Source organism: Pelodiscus sinensis, chromosome 2 (assembly GCF_052426305.1).
Source record: "Pelodiscus sinensis isolate ZL-2025 chromosome 2, ASM5242630v1, whole genome shotgun sequence".
Lineage (NCBI taxonomy): Eukaryota > Metazoa > Chordata > Testudines > Trionychidae > Pelodiscus > Pelodiscus sinensis.
Genome location: NC_143053.1, coordinates 145822228 through 145837341, shown reverse-complemented (window position 1 = coordinate 145837341; position 15114 = coordinate 145822228). Strand labels below are relative to the sequence as shown.

General features: G+C 38.8%; 1 protein-coding gene across 1 annotated transcript in view; it reads right to left on the bottom strand.

Annotated features, from left to right (window-relative positions):
* The window catches only part of GABBR2 (gamma-aminobutyric acid type B receptor subunit 2), an 862687-nt gene that overhangs the window by 425932 nt on the left and 421641 nt on the right, over positions 1 to 15114 (bottom strand). The window contains exons 6-7 of the mRNA XM_075921529.2: positions 6315 to 6506; positions 4116 to 4352 (exon numbers count right to left, since the gene is read on the bottom strand). Coding sequence (XP_075777644.2) covers positions 4116 to 4352; positions 6315 to 6506 — 429 coding nt within the window. The remainder of the gene's footprint in view (positions 1 to 4115; positions 4353 to 6314; positions 6507 to 15114) is intronic.

Sequence of the window (15114 nt, the reverse complement as noted above, 5' to 3'; positions counted from 1 at the left end):
AGGAGAGAGCTCTTCTCCCGGTATAATTAAACCACCTCCAACAAGGGGCAGTAGCTATGTCGGCAGGAGAACATCTTCCACTGGCATACCAGCCCTATCCACACGGCTACTTTTGTTGATGAAACTTATGCTGGCCAGAGTTTTTTCAACATCACTGTTGAACAAAAAGTTTTGCTGACAAAAGTGCTTGTGTAGACAAAGCCTGACATTGCTCAGATAGTATAATGGGATACCATTAGCTCTATATTTAATAAATAGATCAAGTTATCTTCTTCCATTTCAGGGTCTAGAATGCCATGATTGTTACTATAGTGGAATCTTTCTGTACTACTGATGAAAAAACCGGACTAAGCCAAAATTTATGATTTATTTGTAGCAAAATATAACATTACGGTTACTGATCAAAATATCAGACTGAAAAGTACCTTAGTTGGCATCACCTTACAGGGATAGGTGCTGTTTTAAGAAGAATAAATAACAATAATAATGATAAAACTTCACCAATTGCCCCAACCAAGGTACTTACCACATTGAACAATAATTTAACACACTATGAAATATTATAAAAACAACAACATTAATCACAGGGGTAAAAGACAAAATAAAAACAACAAAAATGCTCAACATGATTGATGATGAAACATTGTCCTACTTCCCTCCCAAGGGAATGTAGTTTATAGAGGAGTTTTCACTTTTCCATGTCTCTTCTGAGAATAGTTTAAAAATTAACATGTCATGCTTCTTCATCTCAGATTAAATACCTTCCTTTGACTGTGGTAATGAAATTATTTTTATCATGATGGGCAATCAAGATTAAACAAGAGGTGGAAATGGAACAGAGGGAGGGCGGGCCTGATATTCACTTTGTCATCTAACCCATAGCAAGGGGTACTACCTCTGGAGCACCTCAGGAGGGAAAATGCAGTGAACACAGTCGCACTCCTGGCCACCCTGTTGCTCTGCGGAGGTGCAAGGCAACCAGACATAACAGGACTACTACACCTGTTGCAATGTAGAACCCCTGATATGCCATCATAGCTATACCCCCAGGTGTTTTGGGGGGAGATGTCAGAGCTCCACCCACTGAAAAAGGTGGGACCATTGAACATGCAGACTCAAAGTCTATTCCCTTGATGATAGGACGGTCCCTGATCTGCTCCTAAAGTACTGAGAAAGTGCTCAATTCCTAGAAATGTTATGTTTTTTATCATAGGTTTATAGAATTGAAACATCTCTGGGTATCCTATATGTTGATTTGTCTCTCTGACACATCTTCCTGGATGTCTCATCAGTAGTTTAAAATTAACATATCTAAAATCAAACTCCTTACCTGACCCATGAAATCCAGCCAGCTCTGATACTGCTGATCTCATCACCATGCACTTCAAATACCTGACTATTGCCTTTGACTCTAATCTCTTTCCTGATCTCAGTATTGCCAACCCCATGCATTTAAAAATCATGTCTCAAAAATATCATGATATTTTCATATATAATACATTTTGAGTCCTTTGTATTCATCTTCCGGCTTTTGAGCCTTTAGGGATCATGTTCATAAGTTTTTTCTTCCATGAGCACTAGAAACGTAGCTATATTTTAAATGAAAATTGAGATAATTTAAGTATAACTGGGTTCAAAAAAGGTTTAGAAAAGTTCATGGAGGATAGATTCATCAGTGGCTATTAGCCAAGACAGTTAGGGACGCAACCCCATGCTCTGGGTGTCTCTAGCCTCTGACTGCCAGATGCTAGGACTGAATAATCGTAGATGGATAGCTAGATAATTGTCCCATTCTGTTCATTCCCAGTAAAACATCAGGCATTAGCCACTGACAAAAGACTTGACACTAGGCTAGATGGACTATTGGCCTGATCTAGTATGGCTGTTCTTATGTGATCTCATATATTCACCTGCCTATAGAAGCTGGAGCTTTAAGTGAAACATCAAATATTGTGATATTTACGGTAAAAATCACAAGAATCAATAACAATGTGCACTATGCATCTTAAGCCACGGCCACATCAAGCTCCTTCTTCAGCTGTAAAAACTCTGAGCTCTGGCCTTTTCTGACAACTAAAATTCCCATCTAGGTTCTTGTGTCTAGGCTTCTGTGATGTACGAATATCTTCTATTGCCCTTTGTTTATGTTATGTTACTTCAATCTGTTTTGAATTCAAGTGACAGATTAATAACTAATGTGATCAGAATTACCTTGTGCCCAGACTATGAGAGGTTGTTACTCAGCTGTACTGGTGAATGGTCCACCCAAGGAGCCTCCTCACTTCTATGAGTTCTGTTCAATGACATGTGAAACTTGAAGTCTCTGTGTTTAGATAAGTGCAGGAACTGCTACCTCTATGCAGCACCAAGAGCCCATGTTGCCCTAAAAGTCCTCATTCCATATCTACCCACTTAGCATGCTCAGTGGTAACTGGCAAGCATGCTGCTTGCCCAGATGAGTGTAGTGGTGGGCCGAGTGTCTCCCAGAGATCCTACTGGGAGAGTCCTGCTCTGTAGGGACTCTAAAAGGAGCTGCAATTTCAATATACATCTGACAATTTACAACACATGCGGTCAAATGACCTCTGATAACTTAAGGTCCATATACTGATGGGATTTATATTGCTGTAAGCCTTAAGCTGCTTCACTGAAATAGACAGATTTCAAGGGGTATAACTGAGAACAGAATTTGGCTGTAGATCTATTGGGCTACATCTTTGGTCCCTCCCACCCCCAAAAGATGCTTTGTGCTGCTCCAATAACGTAAAGCATACTTAAAGATGGTTGAAATGGCTAGCTGGGGAAATCTCTGGGTGGTGAAGGATTGGTGTAGTTAGCATTAACCCACTGTCTTCTGCCTCCTCACACTCCACCTCCCAGGTATCCCAGTGTAAAGCATGGAGTAGGGAAAAGAGAGAGTTACAAGAACACACCTGCATTTCATCAATCTTGAGCTACTAAAATGGCCTTCTAGGGTCTACTACAGCTCATACAATTTACACACCTTTGGGGACACTTAAGACTATATTGGTGTCTAGCAGACCAAGGACCAAGAAGCCATAAGGGGTATGGCAGGTATTGAGGATTTTGCCCATTACACCTGTTCATTTGTAATTCTAAAATAAACATAAACTCCGTATGGGATTAATTTTTCAGATTAATGGTTTCGTTATTCTCTAGAAGTTCAGGAATTTCTCTTTTAATAATTATCAGAGGGGTAGCCGTGTTAGTCTGAATCTGCAAAAGCGATGAGGAGTCCTGTGGCATCTTTTAATAATTGTTTCATTATTTTACAAGACAAGACACGAAAGTTAGAGTTTGTTAGTAACTCTGCACGCAGATTTAGAGATGCATCTGATGCTGAATACTTCTCTTGTTGTTTCCCCATTTTCCCCAAGACACACACTACATACACTGTTCCAATACAGACAAATCAATAAGCTACTATCTATTCAGTGCTAGGGTACCATTACTTACAAGTGAAACAGCTTGCAAGATTTGGACTTAAGTTCTTGCTGCTTCCATTAACACCTCATGATACATATCCTAACATGCTGAAATGTGTATGTTTTGAATTTTCCAGACACACCTATCTGCTCTTTATCAACTTCTATTTCACCTTTTACTACAGAGGTAAACAGAGGAATCATATATGAGTCAAACTGTACTATGCTAACACACAAGACCATTTTTCTGTAAGAAAACACTCACAAAACCAGAAACATTTGAATGCTTCCCTAATTACATAGCAAACATAGATTATACAACATTAATCAGATTTTCAGTGGCTGAGAATTTGTCTTTCTTTGAAGTGGTTCTCCTGGGGCCAGAGGGTCCACTCTACAGCCTGCATGTAACAGCAATACAGCACAAAACTGCAACAGTGTCCCAATCCCCAGTTCAACAAATCACATGCTTCAGTGCTCTGCTAAACTGGTACAGAGAGGATGCAGCCCAAGTTTTCCTTTCCATTCAATATGAGAAAGCAGAAACTTCCCAAAGTACAATAATTGCACATAAACACCTGCTTTTATCTTTCAAACCATTGAATGTAATGTAAATACTTTAGATACTGACACAAAATATATATTGAATAAGAGCAGATTAGGACTTACCGTTACACCAAAGAAGTTGGTTTCATTCATAGCATCCAGAAAAATTTTGCCAAGCTTGTGGTTTGTGTAGTTAAAATCCTCAATTTTTTGGTGTTTGTTTGTAGTGTTGAGATATTTCATTGCCCGCTGCAGTGTTTTAGCAATCACCCATATTCCATCATAGGCATAGCCATGAAATTTACTGGACTGTCCATCTCCTCGTTTATCATTATATTCCTTTTCATACTGCTGTGGAGTCTGTGGAGAAGGAAATATATTTTCATGACAACAATCAAGACTTCACATTTTGGGGCCCTGAATCTTAATTTTTTTTCAAGTATCCCATTAGTATACTTTTAAAGCAAGATCTAGGAAAGAGTGCAGAGATAAGGCATTCTTACTAATTTCAAGAGTGATGGTGGGAGGTAAAGAGGAAGAGCCTAGAAAGAGATAAATATGTAGTGCACAGGCTGTGTAGGTAAGAAGCACTCATTTAATTTTACTTTCATCTATGAGTCTTCCATTCCAATACACCCAGAATCCTGGGTTTCAGGCTGGTGAGCCACAGAACTACCACAGGGGAAGATTTCTTCCTGATATTTGTCATGCAGAAGACAAGGTATGTCCAGAAGTCTAACATGAGGTTTCATAACCTTACAATTTTTTCCTAAGGTAAGTTAATTTTTTAAATCACAAAAGTGTCTAGGTTGTTGTTTGGTTGGTTTTACAATTTTGCTCAGCTCTAGACCTCAGAAATGGCTTGTTGCAATGAATTCCCTATTGCATAAAATCTGCACATGTGTGAATGACTACATGATGGCAAAGCACTGGAGAATAAGGCATATTTACTTATAAGCTGGGACTTCATGCATTATATTCTATACAGGCACAAATATACACAACACATTCAAAGAGTTATACAGAGCAATTAAAAAAGACAAAGAATCTTCTAAAATCATACATGTGATTATGCAATAAGCTGGCATACTGCATATTTATCTATATAAAATCTAGGGCTCATCCAATCCTGTGAGTCACAGAGAGCTAGTGAGGTTAACAATTTGCAGGATCAGGCTTTACCAACTATAAATAATGTATACAGCTAAGGAACTAGATGGCCAAAAAGGTTTCTAATGATCTGTCTGCCCACACAGTAACTAGTAATATGCACTGTAATTGGGGTATTTTGTACAAGACTTGTTCTTTACTGCCTTACGGCATGTATGTGTATCTAACTGTGGGAACAATCTAAGAACAAAGACAACAGGGAATGGGATTGTATCTGTATATCACCCTGCAGAAGAGAAGAAATGATATTTTAAGTGTTTTAAAATAGCATATTGGAGGAGGTGGATAATTGTATCAGTGGCTAGATAAGCGCAAATAAATAAATAATGAGGATGAAAATTAAAAAAGAAATAAACTGGCATTGTTTAAGCAGAGTGTAAAAGTACAGTACTTAACATTTTTCCAGTAAGAACTGATGTCAAAATGTGGTTCATGGAAAAACATGAGAACCTTAGATTAAAGGAGTGTTTAGAAGTTCCTTGCAATTACCAGTGGCAGCTTTAGCTCTGGGTCTAATAATAGGTGCTTCCTAGGGTCCATTGCTGTAGGGGGCACCAAAATTATAGCATCTGGTTGCCCTCTGTGCTTTGTAGTTACCTGCAATAATATCAGTGTGCTCTAAACTCAGCATCACCTTCTGAGAAAGGCTAGACAATAGCAGGAATGCTCCCTCTGCCTTTGGTGGAAGGCTAACTGCCTCTTGGCTATGCCAGCAGCAATTTCCTCCTCATTTGGGCCCCTAGTACAATTGCCTTCAGGTCCACCTCGGTAGGTGGGGCGGGGGAAGGTGGAAATAAAATGAGTCATGGAAGAGGCAGAGCAAGACCTGGGAAAGTGACAGAAAAGTGAAAGGACAAAGTAGAGAGGAAGTAGACCATACAGGGAAAACCTAAATCTGGGAAGAGAGACATAAATTGGTGACAAGAGAAACTGGGAATGGGAATGAGTGGTAAAACATGGGGAAATCTAGGGAACATGTAGAGCTACCAGAGACTGGTGCTAAAAGCCTATTTGTACTGGCAATTATTAGTCCCTCTCCATCACGATCACTAAAAACAGCAACCCTCTTTCTGTAGTTATCAAATTTTAAATAATTGACAGTTACTGATTAATCATTGAATGGTACAAAGTAGTTGAAAGAAAGATACTAACCCGTCCTGATATTGTTCGTATCACTTTTGAACTGAGAGGTTCAAAATCCACTCCAATGTAACCTTCCATGGCAGTAAGAAGGTTTTTGCTGAGACAGTGTGAAGAATTTATCCAAGATTCCCACCATGAACTTTCATACCACCCAGGAATGATCCATTGATATTTACTGCCATACATCTCCTCATCATAAGCCTACAATGACAATACAGAAGTCAACAGAGATTGAGTAGCTGACTGGTCAAAACTCTTATAACAATCATTAGAAACAAAACTTCTCCTTGTTTAAGTGTCTACATAATGAATTTACTGCATAATTAAAGATTGCAAAAATATTTTAAATAACTTATTTACTAACAGTGCATATTTCTTTTGTGTTTCCAAATGTATGTACACAAAGACAGCATTTTACAAATTAAAAAGCCCAAACCAATTTAATTAGGAGTGGAAGAACAAAAAAGTACTTGGTATCTAAAAGAGGGAGATTAAACATAATTGACGGAAGTGGAGTAATTCCATAAGAAACCCTCTGTACTTTAGGGCAGCTTTTAACCTCAGTCTGAGAAGAGGGGAAATAAACCAATAGTGTTCATATGCACAAACATGCATTGCTAGTGTGAAACAGCTATATTATCATTGTCATTATATTATTTTTTCTTGGCTAAGGCACACTTGATTTCAATTAAGGACATAGCATCAGAGGAGAATGTCACCTGTTGCTTCAACATTGACATTAAAGTCTTATCAATTGATAAAGAATCATTCAAATTAGAAACAGTAATTGGAGAAAGACTATAACCAGAAAATCATAAGCCTGTCACTCAGATGCCAAAAATTCACAATGTTGCAAATGTTCATGTTGTGATAAACTAGAACAGAAACTTAACTATACTCGTGTTTTTTGAAAAACATAAAGCACTGGTAAACTTTGTTGCATAGAAAACAAATTTCACGGGGATTCTTTTAAAAATAATTAATTAATATTGAAATCTACTTTTTAAAACATTGCATTCATGAAAGCCAGAGACTGGTAATCTTTCTTTAACTTCAGAAAACACAGAACAAAGATATCCACCATATTTTATTTTTCAGACATATATAACAACACGTGTGACAATTTCTTCTCTGTGCAGAAGAGGAACTCATTATGGATGAATAAAGGAATCTTGAATGTTTGTATTGTGAAGAAAAGTCTCCTTTGTCTAGCATAAAATCTGTGAAAGTTCCTGAAGAGTCTCATTCTTTATTGCTGCTGGATGTCTTCCTGTAATCATTTCAGTTCCCTTCAAATAGTAATTTTCATATTTCCTTGCCGCCTCATAAATATGTGGAATATTAGAGATGCAAAGCATGTAATGGAGCCAAAAGAGATGCCCAAGTCTTTTAGAAATATATGAAAGAATCCTACAATCCTTACATGTAACAGAGTTCTATAAAATCTGGAAAAGAAAGAGATTCTTTCAAATATTCTTTTTTTTCCCCATCTGTAACATCCTTATATAGAGAACAGACTAAAAGCAGAAGAGCAAATTATCAGGATATAAATGTGTGGCATACTGCTTATTCAGAACACAATACTTATGAAAAATGCTCCAAAAAAGATCTGAAGGCAGCTCTGGGGATACTTAAAGATGAGATGGAAATGTTAAAGCAAGAAATAGAAACATGGACAATTCCTAAATGAGGTTAATGACCAGGCGTAGGAAGAATATTGGAGTTGGATTTTATGCCTGTTTGGACTATTACAGTGCTGCCAACTCTCACCAGCTGAAAGTGACCAAGGCAATTTTGTTTGCCCAGCTGTAGGACCTCAGCTCACATCAGGTTACACAAGTTAGGTACATGATGTGCTACTCCCAGAATCTCAAAATACCAATTAATTATCTGAGTGTGCCTCACAGCTGTTACTTAATTAAATTATGCACCCTACAGTCTCACAATTCTGTGACTCCCCAGCCCTCAATTTATTAATTAATTATGCCCCCCAATGCAACAGACATTGTGCTACTCCACCACACATCTGCAACTTGCTCCATTGCACACCTCTGCTCCTCCTACAGCTGAAGAAATTCAGTGTCCTCTCCCAAACCTGTGACAGAGGCAGCTCCCAGGGCCCTTGACCTCATTTCTCCAAGACTTGGGGAAAGAGAAATCTCGGGGCTTTTCTTCAGGGCACTACAGTAGCACTAAACTGAGTGCACTGATCAGATAAACTAGGTTTACAGATGCTTTACATCATCAGAGGCTGAGCAATACAAAGCACCCAGTGCGTAATCATGAAGCTTCCTGGCTGGCCAGCTCTCTGAGCTGATCTGGTTCCCAGGTGGCCACCTCCTGGTGGGGAAGTTGGTGGCTCCTGGGCAAGTGGTGGAAGTCAGAGACTTAACATGATTTTTTTTTTTTGAAAAATTCTGTTTTAGTTCTTCCAAATCAGAATTTTTCAAAAATGTCACTTTTTTGAAATTATATTTTGGGGGAAGAAATATATTTTCCCCTCGGGGGTGGAAAATCTGATTCCAACAAAGCTCTACTCTTGAAACATATTCCAGTCAGGTTCCCATGGTCTATTTATAACCAAGAGAATTTTTGCATACAAATTGGCAATAGAAGAGGAGGAATGACTTGATTGACTTAACTCTGATATTGCAATGGCCATTGAATTGGCCCGATCTAAAGATTATATATCAATTGTACCTCATAACAATTGGCTACAACAGTTTTTAATAACTTGGCATAAATACTAATTTCTTCCAATATAGGGTATGCAAAACTTTTGAAGTAATGTTAACGATACAGGAAGTTTGAAGAGTGAGTTATTCCATTATTACAATAGTTTGGGACACAGGAATGAAAGCCATAGGTATTACATTTCTTAAAAGGACCAACTTTTAATTAATTTTAACTCAAAACTATTAAGAGATTTACTTGTAAGTTCTCAGAAAATGTATTCAGTACTCACAGAGCAAGTGTGGCTCGTTTGGAGAGAATATGTTATATTTCCCCGACATTACAAAAAGCCTGAATCCATGCATTAATTATGAAATGGAACTTAGCCTTAACTAGGGAGCCATCATGTGAATTTTGAAGTTTTCCTTGTTTGTGTAATGTGTTTAAGAAGCTAGTCAAAACAGTGACAATATAAATCCATAAAATCTTTTAAAGTTAAGGCCACATTTGCACTGATAATCCTACATCCATCCATCTTCTCCTATCCAATGAAAGTATGTTACAGCTATAAAAAAATCTTACTTTGGACTGAGGACAGCATTGTTAAATTGCTGCTAGGGTGCTGGAACTAGAGATGCTAGTGGATGTGGTAGCACTCTCTGGTATGAAGTTGTTTCTATTTTGTTCAATGGCTTTTAGTATTCTGATTATATATATTGTTCTTTCCAATGCCACTGGCTGTTGCATAGAATCACAGAATAGTAGAACCTGAAGAGATCTTGAGAGATCATCAAGTCCAGTTCCCTGCCGTCATGGACTGTCATCTCATTTTCCTTTGTTTTCTTGAGTTAGTTGCCTCAGATAATAGGACTGTAGTGGGGTCTCTGAACCTCATAGTGAGCATAGGCATTAGAGGAAAGAGATCCTCTCCTGTTTACAGCCTAGCAGCTTGACCACATCCCCACATAGCTTCCAGTGCTGCCCTGTCAGCAGGCACACACAGCTACAGCCAGTAGAGGAAACAAGGACTGATATCAAGAAGAGAGAAAAGACAAGGAATGGGAGGCACAAAGGATCAGGAGAGCAAATAGACAACACTCTGGCATCAGGCTGACTCCATGAACACAGCCAAGACACTGAAGCAGTGCGCTACACTTAAAGATGAATGTTCAAGAACTGCCCTGTCTGTGAGCAAGTTAAGGAGGACTAGTCAGATTGCTCAAAAGACCATACTGGGGTGGAGGGAGGGGAGGGACAAATATATCAAATACCATTAGGACTTTGTGTGAAAGCCTCATTTTGCATACTGCCTTACTTCAATTGTTCTTGATGGTTTAACCAAGGCAGAATGAGAATATATTGCACAGTCCACAACCAACCAATAATGGCTCCTTTAAAAAATCCATCAACACACTATAAAAAGAATAGAAGAGATGGGAATACCAAGGAAAAATGAAAGGAAAATGGAAGGAAAATGGAAGGCAACAAGAGACATTGCCTGGTATCAGCCACAGAGAACACTGCTTTCATAAAAACGGATTTGGGCACTAAGGAGTGTAAAAACAATAATGAACTCACCTGATGCACGGTAATCACCTCAGCCACAGTAAGCAAACTTAAAACTACCTCAAAAAGTAATTAACATGCATGTAGGGATCAATAAGTGACTTACGAGCTAAAGTTCCATTGACTTCCCATAAACTGTAAGCTTTCAAGTGCTTACATGACTTTTAAAAGTGGAATTAGATGTATAGGCTGGGTGTAACTCAGACTAAGATACAGAGTAGGTCTTTGCACAATAGTAACACACTGGGGCTGTGTCCAGACTCAGGGGTTTTTTCGAAAAAAGTAGCCTTTTTTCGAAAAAACTTCACCTGCGTCTAGACTACAGCCGCGTTCTTTCGAAATTAAATCGAAAGAACGTGGCTTTTCTTTCGACGGCGGTAAACCTCATTTCACGGGGAAGAACGCCTTTTTTCGAAAGTGCTCTTTTGAAAAAAGGCGTTCTTGAATGCCAACAGGGCTTTTTAGAAAGAGAGCATCCAGACTCACTCGCTGCTTTCTTTCGAAAAAGCGGCTTGCTTTTTCGAAAGTTCCGCTTGCAGTCTAGACGCTCTTTTTCGAAAGATGCTTGCAGTCTAGACATAGCCTAGGTGTCAGCTAACCAAGTAAGCACATTCATGACCCGAAAGGATTATACAAATACTCACAGATCTCTGAAGTGACTACATAAACCCATTCCTATGAGATGGTACAAGAACACACTCAGACCTCCTAAAGATAGTGATGGGACAATAGGATAACAGATGAGGAGGTTTTGTACAAATTAGTAGGTATATAGTGTAAGCGTAGTAACTAACATCATCTGGATTGTAGGCCATCAAGTAATTAAAAAAATTAATTGAGATTAATCACGAGATTAAAAAAAAATGGTGATTATCACACTCTTAAATAATAACACAATACCATTTATTTTAAATATTTTTGGATGTTTTCTACATTTTCAGATATATTGATTTCAATTAAAACAAAATACAAAGTGTATAGTGCTCACTTGATATTTATTTTGATTCCAAATATTTGCACTGTAAAAAATTGTATGTTTCAATTCACCTAATACAAGTACTGTAGTGCAGTCTCTTTATCATGAAGATTTATGTATAAAAATAACTTAGGTCAAAAGTAAAACAATGTAAAAGTTTAGAGCTTTCAAAACCATTCAGTCCTATTTCTCGTTTAGCCAATTACTCAGACAAATACGTCTGGTTACATTTTATAGGAAATAATGCTGCCTGCTTCTTCTTTATAATGACACCTAAAAGTAAGAACAGGCATTCATATGGCGGTATTGTAGCTGGAACTGTAAGATATTTATGTGCCAGATACAGTAAAGATTCATATGCCCTTTCATGCTTCAATCACAGCTCCAGAGAACATGCATCCATGCCAATGATGGGTTCTGCTCCATAATGATCCAAAGCAGTATGGACTGACCCATACTCATTTTCATCAGCTGAGTCAGATGCCACCAACAGAAGGTTGAGGATTGTGGGGATTTTGGGGGGTGGGTTTTTTTTTGTGATTCAGCTTCTGTAGTTTCTGCATTAGAGTATTCTAAGACTTCTGAAAGCATGCTCCACACCACCTCCCTCTCAGATTTTGAACGGCACTTCAGATTCTTAAACCCTGAGTCAAGTGCTGCATCTATTTTTAGAAATCTCACATTGATATTGTGGCATGGTCAGTCCTACTCCTCGGTCCCAGACTCCTGTTCAGTCCACAATCTCACAGTCTAGGTTCTGCAGCATGGGTCCCACTTGCCCTTGGCATGGTTTGGGATTCTGTCCCGTGCCTATAAAGGGCATTGGGGCAGATGCACGCTGGTCAGCCTGGGCTGGGTAACCAGTCTTTCCCAGCTACCATCTGAGCTCGCAGGCTACTTGGCAAAGGGAGCCCAAACCCTCCCTGTTGGAGTCCCTCACCATCCCTGCTGTCTCTGGCAATGCTGATGTTCTCTCTCAGTTTTTCTGATTCTCTCCTTCTCTGGTATAATCTCCACCTCATTCCAACCTCCTTTCCTACTCTCCTCCCCTTCTCTCCAGTAGGGAAGGCTTTTTGAAGGGCCCCATGGCCACTTGATGTGAAATCAGTTGGCCCTTAATTGATTTATAGCTCCCCTATCTCGGCTGTTCTCACTCCGCCCATGATAACTATTGGTTAGCTGGTCTTGGCTGCCCTGAAGTAGGACCTGGCTAATTAGGAGAGGGTTTTCTGCTTTTTAGAGCTGCTTCTCTCCACTTCTAATCTAGCCCTCTAAACTGACTCTATCACAATACTTTATTTGCATTTTGCCAAATCTTCTATGAAAGCACTCTTAAAGCAAACATGTGCTAGGTCAGTGGTGGCCAACCCAAGGCTCGTGAGCCACATACAGCTCTTCCCCCTCCCCCCCAGGTGCAGCTCACCAAGCCCCCCATGGCTCAAAAGCCGCCCCCACCCCTGCAAAAACGGCCCTCTCCTCCCAGCTCTTCCGGCGTGGCCATGAAAGCTGCAGAAATAAAGATGGCGGCAAGTGGTGGGAGCCTGCTGTGGCCAAAAAGCATCAAAACATGCTTAACTGTGGTTTCTTAAAGGGGCAGAGCCTTTTAGAGCTTTTTTTTTTTTTTGCTCGACAATTTTGCCCCAGCTCTTCACACTGGATCCACTGCTTTCTTGGCTCTTTGCCCAGAATGGGTTGACCACCTCTGTGCTAGGTCAACATCCGAGACTGCTATGGCATAAAATATATGGCAGAATGAATGTAAAATAGAGCAGGAGACACACAATTCTTTCCAAAGGAATTCAGTCACAAATTCCATTTAAACATTTTTAATAGGTATCATCAACATGGAAGTATGTCCTCTGGAATGGTGGCTGAAGTATGAAGAAACATACATATGTTTAGCATATCTGGCACTAAGTACCTTGCAACGCTGACTACAAAAGGGCCGTGTGAATGCCTGTTCTCACTTTCTGGTGACCCTGCAAATAAGAAGCAGGTAGAAATTTCACACATCAATATAAACAAATGTATTTGCCCTTAATGATTGGCAGAACAAGAATTAGGGCTGAGTTGACGAGTAGGCTCTAAAGTTTTACATTGTTTTGTTTTTGAGTGCAGTTATGTAACCAGAAAAGTGTACATTTGCAAGTTATACTTTCAAGATAAAGAGATTGCACTACAGTATTTGAATGAGGTGAAGTGAAAAATACAGTTATTTATGTTTATCATTTTACAGTGCATTTACTTGTAGTCAAAAGTAATAACATTAAGTGAGCACTGTATACTTTGTATTCTGTGTTTCAATTGAAATCAATATTGAAAATGTGTGAAATATCAAAAAATATTAAATAATTTTAATTGGTATTTTATTAAAATTAACCACAATTAATTTGAGTTAATTACATGAGTTAACTGCAATTAATCAATTGCAGTTGATAGCCCTACTGTAGTTGAATAAGTAATTTGTAGCAATGTATAAAAGGAAAATTACAGAATACTAGAACTAGAAGGGACTTGAGAGATCATCAAGTCCAGTGCCCTGCCCTCGTGGCAGGACCAAGCATAGTCTATATAATCCCTGACAGATGTCTGTCTAACCTTCTCTTAAATATCTCCAGTGAAGGAGATTCCACAACCTCCTTAGGCAATTTATTCCAGTGTTTAACCACTCTGACAGGCAGGAAGTTTCTTCTAAGGTCCAACCTAAGCCTCCTTTGCTGCAGTTTAAGCCCATTGCTTCTTGTCCTATCATCAAATGCCAAGAAGAACAATTTTTCTCCCTTCTCCCTGTGACACCCTTTTAGATACCTGAAAACCACTATTATGTCTCCTCTCAGTCTTCTCTTTCCCAAACTAAACAAGTCCAATTCCTTCAGCCTTTCCTCATAGGTCATGTTTTCTAGACCTTTAATAATTTTTGTTGCTCTTCTCTGGACCTTTTCCAATTTCCCCACATCTTTCTTGAAATGAGGTGCCCAGGACCAGACATAATACTCCAGCTGAGGCCTAATCAGCGCAGAGTAGAGCAGAAGAATGACTTCTCGTGTCTTGCTCTCAACGCTCCTGTTAATGCATCCCAGAACATGTTGGTTTTTTTGCAAATGTCACACTGTTGACTCATATTTAGCTTGTGGTCCACTATAGCCCCTAGATCCTCTAGAATTCATAGGAGGGGCATCTTTGTATTTGCCTTAGGCACTGGTTCTCAACCAGAGGCACATGTTCCGCTGGTGGTACACAGAAATCTTCCAGGGGATACATCAAGTCATTTAGATATTTGCCTAATTTTACAACAGGTTACATAAAAACACTAGTGAAGTTAGTATAAACTAAAATGTCATAGAGAAAATTATTTGTTCATATGCTCTATAAACCATATACTGAAATGTATTAATTTATTTTATAATTATATGGTAAAAATGAGAAAGTAAGCAATTTTTCAGTAATAGTGTATTGTGTCAATTTTGTTTTTTTTATGTCTGTTTTGTAAACAAAAGTTATAAAGTTAAGTGAAACTTGTGGACACAAGACAGATGAGAACTCTGAAAGGCCAACTATTGTTTGGAAACTTGAGAGCCACTGACCTAGGGGATA